A 19,547-nucleotide genomic window follows, 5' to 3' on the forward strand; every position below is an offset into this window, starting at 1 on the left:
CTTTCACAGATCAGTGCTGTCCTCAGTTGACCAGAATATGTCTATATTTACACACGGGTAAGGGGGGAGGGAATGTTGATAGTGGGGTCAAGAACTAACAACATGCAAAGGGAGAGAGCTAGCATGCTGTGAGTTCCAATCCCCACCCAGCCATGATGCTCGCTCAGGCCACAGGAACGCAGGAAGCCGCGTCAGATCAAGGGTCCATCTAGCTCAACATTGTCTACACTGACTGCCAGCAGCTCTCCTGGTTTCAGACTGGGGGTGTCTCTCAGCTCCTCCGGGCACAAGGTCCACCTGACCTTCTGTGTGCAAACCAGACGTTCTGCCATTGAGCTGCAGCCCTTCTCTGTTTGCTGAGTATAATTGGTTGGTCTGCGCTATGAATTCCACCCAAAGACAGTGACAATCCAGAAACGCCCTTCGACTGCCATGCTACGTACTCACCTACCTGGGAGTAAGCCACATTTGATTCAGAGGGGTTGGCTTATGAGTAGATATATCTAAGACGGTGCTGTTAGCAGGACAGTCCCTCTCCCGCTCTCAAACACAAACACACACAGTGTACCCTATCTCACAGGGATGTTGTGAAAATAAAATTGCACGGAGAACAGTGTATACTGCAGCTCCTCATACAGAAGTGCACCTGCTGAAATTCCCTCTTCTAACCCCAGTTGAAGGTGAAGCAGCCTCATCCCCTTTTGCATTTGGTCTGCCTAGCAGGAAAGATGGCATAAAATTACAGTACAGCGACAATTATAGCAATAGTAATTAAAAAGGAAGCACAGACCCAGACGCTGCAGTGGCCACTTCTATTTTATCGTATCAGTCTGGACCCTTCTAAACCCAGTGATAGGCCACAGCAAAGTCTGCCAGGGACCGCGTCTGTGTGGGGGCTGGGATGGCCGAGACGCTACACCAGTTGAATCCCAGCCTGTCTTGCAGCAGCAGCACCAAAAGCGGCTCCACCCGGCAGGCGTTCCTAAAGGCTTCGAAAGCACTCGGTAGCTCGTTCGGGCTGCTCCAATCTCCCGGCTTGTCACTTACAAGGGGTGGGTGTGCGGGGTATGACGGACAGCCCATCACTTGCTCTTTCCCACCCATGTGATCAGAAACGAGAGCTATTTAAGGGAGGCCGGCGGCCGCGCCTGGAAAATATATATATATATAAATATAAAGAGCGCCAAGCCAGCAAGCGCGCTGCGTGAAAGCCTCTCTCCTCTCTGCACAAACATTCCCGGCAAGGCTCGCCATGGCTGAGGCTTTCGCAGGCGTCTGGAACCTGGTCGACAGCACCAATTTCGACGATTACATGAAAGCTATCGGTAAGAGCAGGGATACTAGATTTCCTCCCGTTTTGGGGTGTGGGAAAGATTGCCTAGGAGGCTGCTGGCACTGCAACCCCGAGAAGGCCAGCGGGGTTTTTCCTTCCACCATCAATCACTCGCCCGCCCGGGAGGCTGAAATGTTATCGGTGCATCTTGGAATGCGCTCGGCTTGGGCAGCTCGCTCGGTGCGGTAACGCGTTTGGTAACGCCGGGCGCCGGCGAGCTGGGGCGTTTTCTCCTCCGCAGCCATCTGGAAATCGCTTGGAGAGGTTGAGCCGCCAGCCACGTGGGCGGAGGGCCGGCATTTCATTCAAACCTTCCCGTTTTGTAGTACTGGAGGAGATCCGCGGCGGATTAGGCTGCCGGGAGAATCCTTCCCTCTTAATCCCTTCTGGGTGTAAATGCGTTTAATTCGGATCCTTGCCGCGGCTGCAAGTGGTGCGTAGGGTAGCTCGGGTACATTGCATTCTGCTGCCCCCAGGCCCGGAGGTGCAGAAAGCAGAACCCCCGCGTCACAGCATAATCCCAGGTCTACCGCGGGGAGCCCTATTGAATTCAATGGGGCTTACGCCCAGGTAACGGTAGCTAGCGGTGGTTAGGGATTGCAGCCATCCATTTGTTGTAGCCAAACGCAGCCTTGGGGCGCCTTAAGAGCGAACGCGCGTACTAGGTGGCGTGGGCTTTCCTGGATTTGCAGTAGAGAGAAAAACGCCACGTGTGGAAAGGGTTGGGGACGCGCGTCTGCCGCTGCAGCGAGTAAATCTGCACGCTTCTCGGCGCGTTTCAATGAGCCAAGAAAAAGGATCTAGCTGCCCAATCGTGAATCTCGAGTATGATGTATTATCTCTCGTGCATGGTGCTTAGCCTAGAATTAAGCTTAATGGCGCTTGCTTCCGAGTAGACGCACAAAAGGTCTCGTGGTTAAGAGGCGCCCGGAGGCACCGGGCGAGGTCAGAGCGGTGAACCAAGTTTGGGGAAGAGGGCGGGGAAAGCCAGCCCGGGGCAGCTGCGCTTTCGGCGCATCTTCCATTTGCGCTAGGCCACGCCGCCTCCGCCCAGGGCGCTCCTCTCTCCGTCTGCGGGGCGATTGGTTTACGCTGGTTGGAATGGGGCCAGATCCCGCCCGCTTGGCTCCTGCGGCGCCTTGGCAGAGCTGCCTGTCCGAGATTTATTCCTCCTCTTACAGTGGTACCTCGGGTTAAGTACTTAATTCGTCCCGGAGGTCCGTACTTAACCTGAAACTGTAACCTGAAGCACCACTTTAACTAATGGGGCCTCCTGCTGCTGCCGCGCCGGCGGAGCACGGTTTCTGTTCTCATCCTGAAGCAAAGTTCTTAACCTGAAGCACTATTTCTGGGTTAGCGGAATCTGCAACCTGAAGCGTATGTAACCTGAAGCGTATGTAACCCGAGGTACCACTGTACTCTCTTAGGCCACAAGCTGGAAAGGGTGAGATTTAAACCTATTTTAGCCTGTCCTATGCAAAGCAAATGACTCAGTGACTTACTCGGGAGTAAGTCCCATCATAAGTAAGGCTTGCTCCGAAGTAAATGCAGGCAGAATCACTGCATAAATGATGGAGAGTTGAGCAGGAGACTTATTTTCTTTTGTTTCTGTCTAGTTTCATATTCATTACGATTCGATCATTACATTTATATGGTAATTTTCCTCCCAGGAGCTCAATCTGTCCTAAATGGTTCCTTTTCCACACCATTTTATCCTCACAATAACCAGGTCACCAGTGGGGATTCGAACCCTGGTCTCCCAGGTCCTAGCCCGATATTCTAGCCACTACACCACACTGGCTCTCTAAATACGTTCAGCCTTTTATTCTCTCGCTTTTATATGTGAGCCCTGAGCTCACCCCTCCCCCTCATTGTAATCCACGGCCCTACTCTTTATGGGAAGGGCATGCCTCATTTGTGCTAGCTGCTACCATTGTCATTAGTTAGGGGTCAGAGCCCTCATTAGACTCTCCATGGCTTTGTAATGCATATGTACCTAAGTGCATGAGCGTTTGCACTAAAGCCCCATGCAGTGCTCAGCCTGCCATTTTGCACAAAGCTTGAGGTATGCTTGGAGCTGCTTATCATGACTGAAGGACTCTTCCTCCTCCCCCTTCCGATTTCTCCCTCTGCAAACTTGGGTAGTGAGTGCTGCTGGACTGGTACAAAAAAAACCTGAAAAACAAAACCCACTTAAGACACAAGCAGGAGGTATGAGCATATGTGGAGAGACTCCTGAAGGGGAACCCCTCCCCCCCCCAAAGGCTCCATGAGTACTGAGCATGCTCAGTAGCCATGGAATGTAGGGGGAAATCAAAAAGTGAAAAAATTCAAAGAGTTTGGGCGTATTGTATATAATGAGTGAAAAAAGATATTCAAATTCCCATTCACAAAGAAGGCCAGAGGCCTTTTTATTAGGGATTATGTCAACTGAAATCAAGAAAGAAGTAAGACAATTTTTTATGTACGCAACATCTGCTGCCAGGATTCTGGTTGCAATGAATTGGAAGAGTGAAATGACACCTACAAAGTCAGAATGGCAGGTAAAAATGACAGACTACATCCAATTGGTAATAATGATGGGGAGAGTTAGAGGGTACTCAATGCAGAAGGTGAATAAAGAATGGATAGTATTTAAAGAATATTTGAAAATTTATTCTAATAGCAAAAACCTCCTGGCAGACCTTAAATGATTCTTGTAATGTATAACAACAAACTAAAGAATATTTCTCTGAAGGAAATTAAGGAAACAAAGTGTAATATGATACTGTGTAAAAAATAATTGAGACTTAGTTTTTTGAGAACAATCAGAAGTTTATTTTATCTTTTCTTTATTTTTATTTTTGTTGTGTAGTGTTCGTGCATAAATTGTAACATGGCAAATTGTTGTGTAAATATGTGTTGAATGTTTAATAAAGATTTTTTTTTAAAAAAAAGAAATGTAGGATGACAGCTCAAAAAGAGAGAAGGGGAAATGGGAGGAGAGTGGAATTATCTGCTTAGAGAGAATATTGGGTGGCTGGAGTCTTGGGACAAGAGCACTTCTATTAGGATGGGGAATATGCTGCAACACTTTGTTGCAGGACCCACTTCTATTACTCCTTTAAACTCCAAAAACAAACATATTTCAGACTGATGGGATATGAGGCTATGGCAGGGTTAAAGAAATAATGGCAGGTGAAATAGACTCTTCCACAGAGCTATGGCATGAAGAGGCTCAGGTGGTGATCTGTGGTTTGATGACTGGGGTGTTTGTTATGTGCCTTTTTTCAGATGGAAAATGTTGGAGGCTCTGTGGAATCTTCTTGTGTGCTTGTTGGAACTGGGAAAAGTTGCTGGGAGATTGTCTAAGAGTGGCAAATCAGTACAGAACAGGCGGGGCCTAATTTTGGGTGGCATGATAAATATGCTGATTAAAAATTTAAAATATCAAAAATTTGAAAGAAATTGCAGATGAGGGCAAAGTACCTTTTGGCCCTGTACACTCTTTGGCCAGGAAATTGGAAGATGAGATTACGTAGGTTCACATGACGCCATACGTTTAAAATACTATGCTGCCGCTTTAAACAGTTGTGGCTTCCCTCAAAGAATCCTGGGAGCTGTAGTTTAAGGGTGCTGAGAGTTGTTAGGCAACTACCATTCCCCTCACAGAGCCGTATTTTTCAGAGTTGTCTGGGAAGAGGGATTGATTGTTAAACCACTTGGAGAATTGTAGCTCTGGGAGGAGAATGGAGCAACTCTCAGAACCCTTAACAAGAATCCCAGGATTCTCTGAGGGAAGCCATGAGTGTTACAAGTCCTATAACAGTGTTTTAAGGAATGTGGCCACGTTTCTACCTTAATGAGAAATTGGGCAGAATCCTGCCTGCATGCTTTCTGTTGTATCTCTCAATAAATAAAGAAGTTAAGAGACTTGCTTATTTTCTGAGAGAGGGGGTGGTGGTGGTGGAATATTCCAGGGAAGGTCAGTTCCCATGGTGCTTATCTTCCTTCTTGGAATACTAGCATACCTTATTGCACTCTGGGCAAGATTATTTTCCTCCTCCAAGGACACTCGAAGGCCCCAGTAGACATTGTGACATGTTTGGAGGAACTAAGGGCATTTGTTTAACTGGCAATAGCAATCCAGGATCTCAGCAAATGCTTTCAACATTGTCTGCTAACTGGAATCCTTTTTAGCTGGAGACCCCAGCAGTTGGGGTTTTCTACAAGAAAAGCAGCATGTTCTACACCCCTGCGCTTCTGACCCTTCTGTTAATCACAGGAACCTACAACATAATCTTGTAACAGGTTGCGCACCATTGGCCTATCTTGCTCTGTATTCTCTATATTTAGGGGTGGTGAAACCTAGGACCAGGGGCCAAATCCTTCTGTACAAAGATAAAATCTGTGTTTGTTGCTTTGGCCTCTGGCCCCACACACCATGTTGTGCTGTCCTTGGAAGACTGCCCAGAAGGGGATGTTGAATTGTAAAATTGGAAGGGGCCACAAGGGTTCATCTAGTCCAGTCCCCTGCAATGCAGGAATCTTTTGCCATACATGGGTCTTGAACCCACAACTCTGAGATTGAGTCTCATGCTCTGCAGACTGATCTTGAGCTGGAAAGTTTCCCAGCCCTTGCTCTGCATTCACTAGATATCAGACAAGTTGGGCATGCTTGGCTGTACCTGAGGATGATGGGGACATGATACCTGGTACCTTCTGCATGCAAATCAGATGCCCTATCACTGAGCTTACGATCCTTTTCCCAATCACAAAGGATATGGAAGAGATCTCTGTTTTAAAAGCAGAACTGACCTGGGGAGCAGAAAGGAAAAACTCACCCACTCTGATATTTTTTGACAGTTCTCACCTTTGGGAAATGTGGAGGTGAGGTCCACCACCCACCCCATCTTCAAAGTAACCCTCTTAAAATTGTATCTATTAGGCCACCTTTTCTTCAAGGGGCTCCCCATTTTGCGCCTCCCAGCACCCCTGCGAGGTGTGCAAGGCTTGGTGAATGCCACTGGTCCAAGGTCATGCAGTGAGCCTCAAGGCAGAACAGGAATTTGAACCTGGGTCTGCTCCAGTCCTAGTCTGACATGCTATACACTACGCAATACACTAGTTGCAGATCTGGGGGGTGGGTGTGTAAGGTTTGCTGGTCATAGGGTGCAATGCATATGGAAGACTGGGCGCTCTGGTGGGAGCACAACGAAGCCGTTCCTTTCCATTGCAGTTGCCAGCAAGGGTACGAATCCAATCAGATTAGCAGCTAAACAAGGAGAGGTCCACCCCCAAAGGAATGCAAATGGTAAGAGTCTTGCCACACTGCTAAATCCTGCCTGGAGAGCTCTCCTTTGCAGCTTATCGTATACAAACATGTGGGTCTCTTAGCAGTCCTCTCCACTACATGGCTGAATGCCAGAAAGAACACTCCCTACAAGGACTGGTGATGGAGGCCTGATTTCTCTATCTCAGTAAGTCAAGAAGGACTCGCTTGCTCCACCTTCAGTGCAACTAATTTCATTTTGATGAATAAGCCTTTGTTCTTTTTGGTGGTGTGGCTGGGTGTTGGGTTATTGTGTTCTGGTGTGTGTGTGTGTGTGTGTGTGTGTGTGTGTGTGTTTAACCAAGCAGTTTTGCAAGCAGCTCTCTCGAGAAGGTATGGGGGAAGCTTGGGCCCTCCAGATGTTGCATCAACCCTAGTGAGCATAGCTAATGGCCAGCAATGATGGGAGTTGTGGTTCAGCAACATCTGGAAGGTCAAAGATTCCCACACCTCCACCTTCTTTTTAATCCTTCATTAGCTTTCTTCTGTTTTAACAAATCTGCTTTTCAAACCAGCATCCCATCAACGCTGTGATTATTATGGCACACTGACTTCCAAGCTTCTAGGCTGCTAATTCCCACCCACCCCCCTTTAACCTCTCCTTTTCCTGTAGGTGTGGGCTTTGCCACGAGGCAGATGGCAAACCTGACCAAACCAACCACCATTATTGAGGTTGACGGCAACAAGATCACCCTCAAGACCCAGAGCACTTTCAAGAGCACGGAGATCAAATTCACAATGGGAGAAGAATTTGATGAGACGACCGCAGATGACAGACATGTCAAGGTAGAGTTCTGGATGTCAAGATTGTGATTGCAACCCTTGCTAGGTCCCATCAGGAGCTACAAAGGGGTTAGACAAGAATACAGAAGATGTTTTATAGCCGATCAGACTGATTTGTCTATTTAGCCCATGACTGTCTAGTTTGACTGGCCATGTTGTCAGCTGCTGGCAGTCCAGGCTGGTCTATTTAGGGCAAATGGGGCACTACCACACCACCCTAGGTCTGGCCTCAGCCAGCCATCACCTGCTTGCCTTCTTACTTGCATCCAGTTCAAAGGGGTAGCACTGTTTGCTTTCTTCCTGCTCCTTAGTCCCTTACTCCTTAGTTGCCCTTGTATAGCTCAGCAGGAAGGATTGTGCTGATGAGTACTTTTACTATGTAAATAACTTTGTCTCTCTTGATTTTGATTTCTTTGTTTCTTATCTTTGTTACTTCTTTATTTCTTTATAAATTTTCTATTTTATATAATTTTCTCTTTTTTTACCTGTTAAGAGATAGTACATAATGTTTGTATAGACATGCAAATCGTTTAATTAATAGAGAATTGATAGTTAAAAAAATAAAATAAAACTCAGCAGCAGATGGGGCAAAACCAGAATTAATTGATTCTGCTTGTCATTGACTCTGCCTTCCACCCTACCATTCCAAATGAACACCAGCCACCACTGCCTGCTGCCTGATCCTTGTCTCTCGAGATGCCAGGACGGAACCAAATCAGTGGAGATTAAGTCTCACACTGGCCACAATGCCTATGTCCTGCCACTTGGTTGGGAATCACCAGTGGGGAGAATTTCTGTTGTGCTGCTGTCCTGCTTGCAGGCTTCCTGTGAGCAAGTGGTTGCCCACTCTGAGAACAGGATGCTGGGCAAGCTAGACCTTTGGCCTGATCCCATAGGGCTTTCCTTCTGTTCTTAACTTGGGGAGAAATGCCGAAGTGCTGCAGAAACATAAAGTGATGAGGAGGGCCTGGGAGAGAGAATGCAGGAGGTCAGGAAATGGGAACATTTGGCCCTCTGCTTGTTGCTGAACTACAGCTTCTGTCAGCCCAGAATGATCAAAAGCCAGGAATAATGGAAGTTGTAGTTCAGCAACCTCTGCAGGACCAAAGGTTCCCTACGCTTGGAGTAGGTGCTCAATTCTACAGGACACCCTCTCCTGGTATGCCCCGCAGAGGACCTTAAGGTCCACAAATGACAACATTCTGGAGGTCCCAGGTCACAAGGTGGTTAGGTTGGTCTCAACTAGGGCCAGGGCCTTTTCAGTACTGGCCCCGACTTGGTGGAACACTCTGTCACAAGAGACTAGGGCCCTGCAGGACTTGACATCTTTCCGCAGGGCCTGCAAGACAGAGCTGGCCTTTGGTTTGGACTCAGTCTGACCCTTATGTCTCCCTCCCCTTATGGTTTTGATCTATGGGCTACTTTTAAAATGAGGTTGCATTTTAAATTGCATTTTAACCTGTATTTTAAATTGGGGTTTTTTTCCCCTATTATGTTTTTACTGTAATTTTACTGGTGTTAGCCGCCCTGAGCCTGGCTCTGGCTGGAAGGGTGGGGTATAAATAAAATTTATTATTATTAATTGTCATTAATCAGGCTGGTCTGTTTCACTATGAAGACTCTGCTTTATGGTCCATACGGAAAGGGCTTTGTTTGGGAGTAGCCGAGGGTACCTGAGCCCTTGGTCATTTGTGCTGCCACCCCCCAAACTCTCCTACTCCTTCTCCCCCTTATTTTCACCCTTTGCTTGCAGAGCTGCTGGGCTTGCTGCAAAGTGCAAAGCTGGCAAGATCCCACTCACCCAGTCTCTTTACTTGCCCAGAAGTCTTCTCTACATTCATTCAAAATTGTGCCATGGGCTTGTGACCAGAGTCCTTTAGGTACCTAGTCACACCCCTGTCATTGCATCTGACCAGACCCGAGCTTACCTGTTTTTCTGTAAGTGCTGGGTTTTTCTTTAAGTGTTAGCAGTGCTTTTTTAAGGGGATACTCAAGAGTACACAGTACCGGCACCTCTTTTTGTTGTTGTAAAAAGTGTGGCACTTACTGAAACAACTTCAGTAAAAAAAGTACTGAGTGTTAGGTTATTCCGGTCTCGGAGCAGAGTTAGATTTGATATCAATTTGGAACAAGTGGAACCTGTTACAAAAGCAGGGCAGGTGCATGCTTACTCTAGAGCAGGCCATGCTGAACTCAGCAAGTCTTATTTTTTAGTAAACCAGCAGAGGTTTGCACTGATTAGCAACCGTAAGTTTGTATACTGGATTCCTATTCACCGAAGTGGTTTTCTCTTACTTGTTATCAGATCCTGAACAAACCAATTCCGTTGCTGTGACGTTGTCTGTCAAAAGAAGCTGTGCTACTGGTTTCTACCCTCAAATGACACAGCCTGCAGCTCTGAAGCCTTGCCGGGGGTGGGTGGGGTTTAAAATAAAAAAGTAGGTTAGAGCGTATTAAAACAATTCTTCTTTTCAATAATCACATAGCCATGACTCACTGCAGGATCTCTGTTACTGGTGAGAGCAGCTGGTGATGATGCCACAACATATTTTAAAAACTAGGGTTGTGAGCTGAAACTGATTTTAATTGAAGTTTGAAAGGCCCACGAGCCTGTATTTTAGATCCATTTTTGCCCTGGTATGTTAAAGTGATGGGGAAAGAGGGTTTTTTGTTCCAAGTAGTGAAAGTAAATTCTTCCAGTGCTTTTCCTTATTCTCATAAAGGTGCCTGTATTGAGGACTTGCTGGTGTGCAGTTTCAGTTACCCTTGCTTAAAGGAAAAAGCCAAATGACTTAATTGACTAAAAAGATTGCTTTAAGTGGTGTACAGACACTTGTCAAGCAAAACGTAACGGGCGGGAGGCGATGGAAATATCTCATTTGCATTCCATAGGAAGCAAGCATGTGTGAATTACTGGCAAGCTGCATGTTTGACCTTCGAAGCAAATGATTTTGGCTGGCAGGCAGCCAGAGGACAAGATGTTAAAACAACATGTATGGCCTGCGAGAGGTTCTGCTTTAGAGCTTCACAGGAGTTGCAGGGCACTCTGCACAGATGACCTGAGCCTGAAGGTTAACAATAGGATAGGCTTACAGCAGCTGGCAGCCTCACTGGCTCCCACGTGGGGCACATATAAGGGTGGGGGATATGACTCAGTTCACATTTAAAGGGGAACTTGCCTAACTTAAACCTTCTGAAACAATATGAGAACTGAAAGGCCCAGTCATCCTTCAAAATCCACACTTATCTGAAGGAGCGCCTCCACCCCCATTGTTCTGCCCGGACACTGAGGTCCAGCGCTGAGGGCCTTCTAGTAGTTCCCTTGCTGTAAGAAGCCAAGTTACAGGGAACCAGCAGAGGGTCTTCTTGGTGGTGGCGCCCGCCCTGTGGAACGCCCTCCCACCAGATGTCAAAGAGAAAAACAACTACCAGACTTTTAGAAGACATCTGAAGGCAGCCCTGTTTAGGGAAGCTTTTAATGTTTAACAGACTATTGTATTTTAATATTTTGTCGGAAGCCTCCCAGAGTGGCTGGGGAAACTATAATTAATTATTATTTTATTTTTCACTATGGTTCTTTGGCCAAGTAATGGGTACAAAGACGTGGAGCATTGTTAAGAGACCCCTGTTCTTCCTCAGAGCTACACTTCCCAAGGTTTCCTGGGGGAAATGATTCAACCACTCTAGAAATTGCAGCTCTGGGACAGGAATAGGGGCTTCCTAACAACTCTCAGCATCCTTAACAAAGCTCCCAGATTTTTTGGAGGAAGCCATGGCTGTTTAAAGTGGGTTGATACTGCCTTAAATCCATAGTGCAGATGGGGCCTTGCTTACAACCCACCCAAGGGATGAAACTGTCTGTCTGCCTTCCTCCTCTGTAGTCTCTCTGTGTTGCGTTTGTGGAACTCAGAATTCTTTTCTGTTACAAACCACAATTCTGCGGTTCTCTAACGAGCTTGATTTGATTTCTTTCTTTCAGTCCCTTGTGACACTAGATGGAGGGAAGCTCCTTCATGTGCAGAAATGGGATGGAAAGGAGACCTCGCTAGTCCGAGAACTGAAGGATGGAAAGTTGATTTTGGTAAGCCAAAGTACGCTGCTCTTTACCTGTGGCCTACATGGGCAAGTTAAAAATTTGAAGAGAAAACTGCAAGGGAAGGAAATCACTCCTGGAAACTATTTAACCTGCCTCCAACCCCACCCCATCCCTGGTCACATGAAAATGTGCCTGGAAAAAAACAAGCAAGTAACTCTTTACTTTGGCTGCCTCTGCAATTTAATGGCTGGCTGGCTATATCAATTAGAAACATTTTGATCAACCGCAAGAGGTGCCCACTTAATCAGGCTGCAGGGTTGTTGTTCTTTTTCAAATTTGTGCTTTAGACAAGTACATACAATCCTTGTCGGTGGAGGCACTGCCCCACCCTGGGTACCCTCGTGCCAAGTCTGGCAATGATATCTCAAGAGCCAAACCTGTGCAAAAAAAATGTCACACTAAAGTCCCATCCTGGTCCGCCATCTTGATTCAAGATGGTGTCACCAATATGGTGACAAAGCCTTCAGCACCCAGCCTGGAAACCCTTCTGCCATGTTTGGCAATGATATTTCAAGAGGCAGCCAAACCTATGGAGAATAGACAGTCAAACCTCTTTCCAAAATATACATTAGATATTAGCCCACCCTTATGGTTTTGTAAGTAATGCCCCAAGACTAAGTCATTATACAGTCTATAACAGGCCTCCTGGGGGGGTCACAGGGTTTTTGGGGCTAAGACTTGCTTACCTTTTCTTCTCTTTCAGACTCTGACGATGGGCACTGTGGTCTGCACCCGTACCTATCAAAAAGCGGAATAAGAGCCTGTACCTGTTCTCTTGCCAAGTCATCCAATGCCAAACTTGTTGCCAAATTGCCTTTGTGATTCCCTTCCTCCCCACAAGTGTTTTTTGTATAGTTGTTGAACCTTTTTGAATCTGTTCAGTATGCAACTTGAACTCTCTCACCCTGATCTTTGGGGTTTTCTTTCATTGCTTTTTTTTTTTTAATACTGAAGAAGTGGGCGAGGCAAAAATAAGCTATGTGGAAGTAATAAACTGAAATAGTTGTGTAATGGTGTTTGGCTGGGTCTCTGTCTGCTCACCCTTGATGACATAACTGGGATTATGACTAATAAATCATTCCATTTGTGTGTGTGTGTGGGGGGGCTTTTCAGCCCGGGGGCCACATTTCTTCACAAGCAACCTTGAGGGAGCGTAGTGATGAGCTGGGCCAGAGGCACAGACTCCTAACAGTAGGCTGCATTCCAGCAGCAACATTTCTACACACACAACTCGCACAATGCAAACATAGAGACATGGTCATAGTTGAACACTGCAGGAGGGGTGGAGCCAGGTCTGGTGAGGGGTGTGGCTTGTGGAGAATCCCAAGGGCTAAACAGATACAGTGGTACCTCATGTTACATACGCTTCAGGTTACAGACTCCGCTAACCCAGAAATAGTACCTCAGGTCTTTGTTTCAGGATGAGAACAGAAATTGTGCGATGGCAGCAGCGGGAGTCCCCATTAGCTAAAGTGGTGCTTCAGGTTAAAAACCGTTTCAGGTTAAGAACGGACCTCCAGAACAAATTAAGTTCTTAACCTGAGGTACCACTGTAGATCTGGAATGTCACAGCTTGATCCCAAGGTTCCCCAACCCTAGTGCATTTTATTGAAAATGTATTCCACCTCCTCTGCCAACCATCAAAATGGATGTTTAAGGTGGTTAAACAGATCAGAGCCCTAGCATTATCTGGTCTAATTAAATTAATTGATATGATTACAGGTACTCGCTGTTACTATAGCCTCACCCTTGCCTGCTGGCCGGATGGCAATTGTGTTACAGAGCTGCAGAATCAGTCCTGCGGTTCAAGCGTGTTGCATACAGACTAAACCTTGACAGTCTATTGTTTTACAAAGCCAAGCTGATTTGTCAGATGAGTATCGTATTAAGGAGCCACAGGACCTAAAGGTGTCTCGCATTGTGGCGTCTTAAGACCCAGCTATTTGATTGACTGTGGTGAAATTTTTGCTGGCCAGGTTAAAACTGAGTGTAAGGGAATATGGACCAATTAATCCCTTCACCCAAAAGACCAAAGTTAAGAATGAGGTTCTTCTAAAACAAAGCAGAAACTTTGTTTACACTTTGTTTATACTTGATGGTTTACCACTGCAAGGTGCAATACTTTGTTTCAAGCAGATACAGAGATACTGTATTAAATATCTGAATGCAACACTTTCAACCTGTCAGATAATTTTTTTTTCTTTATAGGATGGCTATTCTACACTATAAAACCTTCCAGCCCCTTCCTATGATCTCAGCCTTCCCCCTCAGCTAGACTGAACCTTGTCTGCCCACTTACAGATGTGCTATTAGCTTCCTCTAGCAGATAAACACTGTGAGACCCCACTTAAGATAGCCAGAGACCCCTTCTGCCTATACAAAGTCCCTGACTCCATACCTAGGTCCGTCTAACCCACATACAATCCCTGCCTGTTTGCTGTTGGACACTCCCCATCCCTATTTGATGGTTAATTTCCCTCTCTGATTAGCTGATCTGTATGTCAGCACCAACTGGTTGCTGGGTCACAAGGCAGATCTGAGGCCTGTCTGTCACACTCACCTTCAAGCAATTTGATATGGAAGCTCTCTTGGCTGAACTATGCAAGTCATTATCCAAGCTTCAGACAAAGCAAAGATGTTTCAGTGACTTTAAAATAGGAGGGCATTTTCCTGGTGTTTCTCTTCAGTTAAGGTAACCTGATCTAAACAGGTTTGTCTGGAGTTGTGGATGCCTAATATTAAAGTTTCCTAATATTAAAGTGTGGTATTCTGACATTATTTTACATGTTATGCTTTGAGAAATACAGGCAACAAAGACATGAGGATGCTGCTTGCAAGACGCAGTTTACGTTGCTTACAATGTTTGGTTTCAGGATCTTTTAGAATCGGAATTACCAACCATTTGGGGGACAATAGGCCCATATTTGAGAAAGGTCTGTGGGTGCTGGTCACAAAATGACTTCCAATAGTGTCTTAAAGGTAAAGGTAAAGGTACCCCTGCCCGAACGGGCCAGTCTTGACAGACTCTGGGGTTTGTGCGCCCATCTCACATCTATAGGCCGGGGGCCAGCGCTGTCCGGAGACACTTCCGGGTCACGTGGCCAGCGTGACAAAGCTGCATCTGGCGAGCCAGCGCAGCACACGGAACGCCGTTTACCTTCCCGCTGGTAAGCGGTACCTATTTATCTACTTGCACCCGGGGGTGCTTTCGAACTGCTAGGTTGGCAGGCGCTGGGACCGAGCAGCGGGAGCGCACCCCGCCGCGGGGATTCGAACCGCCGACCTTTCGATCGGCAAGCCCTAGGCGCTGAGGCTTTAACCCACAGCGCCACCCGCGTCTTAGTTCAACATAAAAAATACACAAAGTACAATATAGTGAGATCATATAGACATTTATTGAAAGAAGACCAGCTCACTATGTCAGAATGCACTGTTGTGGTACTGAAGGCTACAAACCAATGCCTTGGTGTGGGGCCATCTGAACATGTATTAAGAATCCTTAAATGGTTTTTCCCATTTATATTGGTTGGGAGTACAGCAACGTGAGCAAAAGCTCAGAAATCAGAAGGAAAAGAAACCCAGATTTTTAATTACTAGAGTCCCAATTTTAAGAAAGTAGAAAGTAGAACACCCACAAATTAAAATATAAATATTGCAGACTAGAGAATTGTAACTACACCTAGAATAATGTCAACTCAACCTCATCCATGTGGAGTATACATACTGCTTTAAAATAAAACACACCAGCTGTGGTCTTGCATTGGAGATTATGCTGCAGTCCATAAGAACTATGCCTTGCAGCAGGTAAAAAAATTCCTTCCTGTAGCACCTTAAAGACCAACTAAGTTAGTTCTTGGTATGAGCTTTCGTGTGCATGCACACTTCTTCAGATACACTGAAACAGAAGTTGCCAGATCCTTCTATATAGTGAGAAGGTGTCCAAAAAATGTATTTCTTGCATTCTATAAAAATACAGGATGGACGCATAGACACCACCTTATACCGTAAACCAACTGACCGACAAACATATCTACATGCCTCTAGCTACCATCCCAAACATACCAAACAGTCCATTGTATATAGCCAGGCACTACGTTACAGCCGCATCTGTTCCAATTCTACAGACAGAGACTCTCACCTAAGAGATCTACAGCAAACCTTTTCAGAACTAAAATACCCAGCAGATGAAGTTAGACAACAGATCAACAGAGCCAGACTGATACCCAGAGAGAACTTGCTGCAAGACAGACCCAAAAAAGAAAATAACAGAACACCACTAGTCATCACATACAGCTCCCAAGTTAAAACAGTTCAACGCATCATCAGAGATCTACAACCTCTCCTGGACAATGACAGTTCTCTTTCTCAAGCTCTGGGAGGAAGACCTTTCATTGCCTACAGACAGCCACCCAATCTTAAACAACTCCTAACCCACAATAATACTACAACCAGACTTAACACGGACACTGGCACCAGAGCCTGCAATAAACCCAGATGCCAACTTTGCTGCCACATACACCCGGACAACACCATTACTGGCCCCAACAACATCACACATACCATCTCAGGACTATTTAATTGCTCATCGTCTAACATTGTGTATGCCATCAAATGCCAACAGTGTCCTTCAGCTCTCTATATTGGACAAACAGGCCAAACCTTACGCCAAAGAATAAACGGACATAAATCTGACATCAAGAATCACAAAACAGAGAAACCAGTAGGAGAACACTTCAATCTCCCAGGACATTCTATACAAGATCTCAAAGTAGCTGTTTTGCTACAAAGGAATTTCAGAAACAGACTGGAAAGAGAAGCTGCTGAATTACAACTCATTACCAAACTTAAAACCATGGAAAAACCTGGGCTGAACAAAGACATTGGATTCTTATCTCACTATACATGACTAAACCATTTCTCACCTCCTCACCCCTTGCCTTTTCCTGTAAGACCTATTACAGTCGTTAAGAGTCGTCAACAGGCTCTCCCAGCTATCTGCCTATCTCCCATTCCCACCACCCTTCTGAGTAACACCCCTCCCCACCTTCTCACTATATAGAAGGATCTGGCAACTTCTGTTTCAGTGTATCTGAAGAAGTGTGCATGCACACGAAAGCTCATACCAAGAACTAACTTAGTTGGTCTTTAAGGTGCTACAGGAAGGAATTTTTTTATTTGGACTATGGCAGACCAACACGGCTACCCATCTGTAACTGGAACCATTGCAGCAGGTGTTACTACTGAAGGATGCCAGTAAAGAATCAGAACCCAGCTGTTTCGGACACTGAAGATGCTGACCAAAAGGTAAAATCTATTTGCATATCAATGAACTTATCATTGAGAATCAAGTATGATGCTATTTTCCCTTTTTAAAAGCACATGGCTAGTAGATAGTTTTAGCTGTTACTTTCTAAAAGCACCCATCTCAGACATGTTTGCAGCTGGCATGGAACACGCATATCAGGACTGGCCAGGAAGTATGTCTGGGATTGAATTCAGCTTCTTGAAAACCCTAGCTTTTTTAAAACTGGTTTTTAAAAACTTATTATTAAATGATTTACTGTGAATTTCCATTCTGTCAGTGATAGAGAAGTGGTCAGGAATGTGTTAACTCATGTGCTCCTTTGAAAGGCAGGGCTTAAAAATCTTCCGATCATCAGATCATCATCGCTTAAGGAGTCTGCAAAACTCCTTAAGAAACTCGACAGCCCTTTAGAACAACCTCAGGCTCAAAGGGCGGGGCAGAGAAAGAGAATAAGAGGCATTGTATAATGCCGTAATTAATTAACAATTAACTGGTGCTGATCATTTTTGGAGGCTGTCCTCTGGGTGCCCACACCAGAAGCCAGTGGCAGACTGGCCACCTTATTGGTGCCCATTTGGTTATCTTTCAATGCCAGAACACCACCTTATTCATTCAGACTTTTTAGCTTTACTACTACTACTACTACAATTATACTGCTGGTGGGCTGGATAGTTCAGATCCTCCATCAATTCTTCCCATGTAAACTCGCTTAAGAAGCATGAGTGAAGAGCAAAATTCTTTTTTAAAAAGCAAGCAGCCTACAAGACAGGTCAAAGACTAATTGCAGGCAATTGCGAACCAACTGGCATTCTCCAGCAACAAAGCACTGGGTGAGAATGACTGTTTCCCCTTCACTAAAACCAAGTGGACCTGGTTTGCACATCATATCAAACCAGCCTTCTCCCATTTACTACCCTGCAATTGCTCTGGACTACAACTCCCACAACCTTGCCATGCACTGCTATCCTGGCTTGGGCTGTTGGGAGTTGTAAGCACCTGGAAACCACCAAGGTTGGAGGGCTGCATTAAACCATAGTTAAAATAAGCTATCATTTAATATATATGAGTAGCATGCTAGAGCACACTAACAGTGTTGATGCTTTACTCCTTACCTGCAAGGAAAGATTCCAGAATTTTGTTTGTGTTGCCTAAACCCAGGCTTATGCTTATGGGGAAACAGACCACAGGTTCACACCAGGTCATGACAAGCCTAACTGGCTTCCTTCCAAGCAGGAGAGGAGCAAAGAACCTATGATTTCAGCAGCATCAACCCAGAGACTGCTTGTCCACATTTAATTACATTTTCCTTTAGCCACAGTTTAATGTGATGTGTAAACCAGGCCAGTAGAATGCCTGATTTATTGTCATTAGGAAAGGCAGTCAGGTGTATGATGTCCACAAGCAGTGAATAAGAGCTCTCATTCTACTTGCCTGACATCGTGTGGTTAGCAAACCAACTGAGGCAGCCTCATAGCAGAGGATTTTGGCAGAGACTTCCTAGATAGTTCATAGTGATGGAAGCACTTGCACAGAACGTAGAAGGGCTCTTGCACTCTTTCTGAAAGAACCGATGACTAGGTAGTAGTCTAAAATAAACACCACAAACAATATAGTAACCCCAGTGAAACTAAGCTGTGCCTAGGTCACTGTCTCAAAGGGAGACTATGTTATCTTCAGCTGCATTATGACAGAAGCACAAATAAGTGTAATAAACCAACAAGCTGACCATAGATTGCCGTTTAATAGACAACAGAAGCAAGCCTGGGAAAATAGCCACACCCTAAAGACTATTTTGTATCCAACAGAAAGACTACCGGTACTTCCTTTCTATTACCCAGCTGTTCCATTGGCCAAAATGTAACAGAAAGGGATCACACCTTGGGAGGGGGGGAAGGCTTTATTTCAGAGTTTAAATGGCTAGCAATATAAGCACAAAGCTTGTCTTCACATTTTGATTTGTGCTTTTGCAACCCCTAGGGATACTCAGTTAATTATTATTTTTCTTCCTCCAGTACAGCAGTATGAATGGGGCAAAAATGCAGTGGAGTGACCGGTGCAGAACAAATTGACCAGCCAAGATGATGAGTCCACTGCTCTTTCTGCTGGCGTGCGGAGAATGACTGGCGAGATGCTGAATCAACACACAGCTGCCACCCTGGCTAAGGAAGCTGCACTGATTGCCAGTGCCATGCATGCTTCATGGAGATGGCTCTGGGTTGCTCCAAAGGAACTGCCTGGCACAAGGCCCAGAAGAAAAAGGAGCTACAGAAGGAGAAGCGTTTCACATGAATGAGGGCAACATCTGTGGCAAGGAACACCCAACTGCAGCTGGCTTCTTCCATGTAGAGAAAAGTGGCAGTCCTTGTGGAAAAAAATTGTCGGAAAACAACGTTGCTTTACAAAGGAGGAATCCCCTTTTGTTATAATGCAAGTTGCACTAGCTCGGCTATTTTTTTTCTCCAGCAGATTACAGGAGCCCAGAGGGTGCACACTGTGTCAGCACAGCCTACAGCCTTGGATCCGCTTCTCAGTCCTTGTGCTTCTTCTTATGATGCTTCTTCTTTTTTCGCTTTTGGGATGCGCTAGCTTTTTCAGTCCGTTTTGCTTTCTTCCTTGATGGCTGAACATCATCAGCATCTGACTCACCACTGTCAGAATCCCCCAGTTCGGAAGGAGTTTTGCTCTTGTGTTTTTTTTTCCTCTTTTTTTCCTGTTAGAG

At 45.6% G+C, this 19,547-nt stretch overlaps 2 protein-coding genes across 4 annotated transcripts in view; one reads left to right on the forward strand and one right to left on the reverse strand.

The window, feature by feature from the left end:
- The window catches only part of ZCCHC17 (zinc finger CCHC-type containing 17), a 351,579-nt gene that overhangs the window by 323,447 nt on the left and 8,585 nt on the right, over positions 1-19,547 (reverse strand). For 2 of the 3 annotated variants that reach the window (XM_082232091.1, XM_082232092.1), the window contains exon 8: positions 18,707-19,538. The exons of the other annotated variant lie outside the window; for it this stretch is intronic. In XM_082232091.1, coding sequence (XP_082088217.1) covers positions 19,356-19,538 — 183 coding nt within the window. In that variant the 3' untranslated portion in view covers positions 18,707-19,355. Of the gene's footprint in view, positions 1-18,706; positions 19,539-19,547 lie in introns of those variants that run through there. 3 annotated transcript variants of the gene reach the window in all.
- On the forward strand, positions 1,157-12,534 carry FABP3 (fatty acid binding protein 3). The gene is made up of 4 exons (XM_082232208.1): positions 1,157-1,325; positions 7,258-7,430; positions 11,407-11,508; positions 12,227-12,534. Exons 1-4 carry the CDS (start codon positions 1,253-1,255, stop codon positions 12,278-12,280), a joined length of 402 nt encoding a protein of 133 aa, XP_082088334.1. The 5' UTR covers positions 1,157-1,252; the 3' UTR covers positions 12,281-12,534.

The sequence above is a fragment of the Podarcis vaucheri genome (assembly GCF_965113315.1).
Source record: "Podarcis vaucheri genome assembly, chromosome: 7".
Lineage (NCBI taxonomy): Eukaryota > Metazoa > Chordata > Lepidosauria > Squamata > Lacertidae > Podarcis > Podarcis vaucheri.

Bases quoted from the DNA above. Each gene is read 5' to 3' on its own strand.
- FABP3 (XM_082232208.1), top strand. From the start codon at position 1,253: ATGGCTGAGGCTTTCGCAGGCGTCTGGAACCTGGTCGACAGCACCAAT. The intron at 1,326-7,257 runs GTAAGAGCAGGG...CTTTTCCTGTAG, and splicing joins CGATTACATGAAAGCTATCG to GTGTGGGCTTTGCCACGAGG. The intron at 7,431-11,406 runs GTAGAGTTCTGG...TCTTTCTTTCAG, and splicing joins CAGATGACAGACATGTCAAG to TCCCTTGTGACACTAGATGG.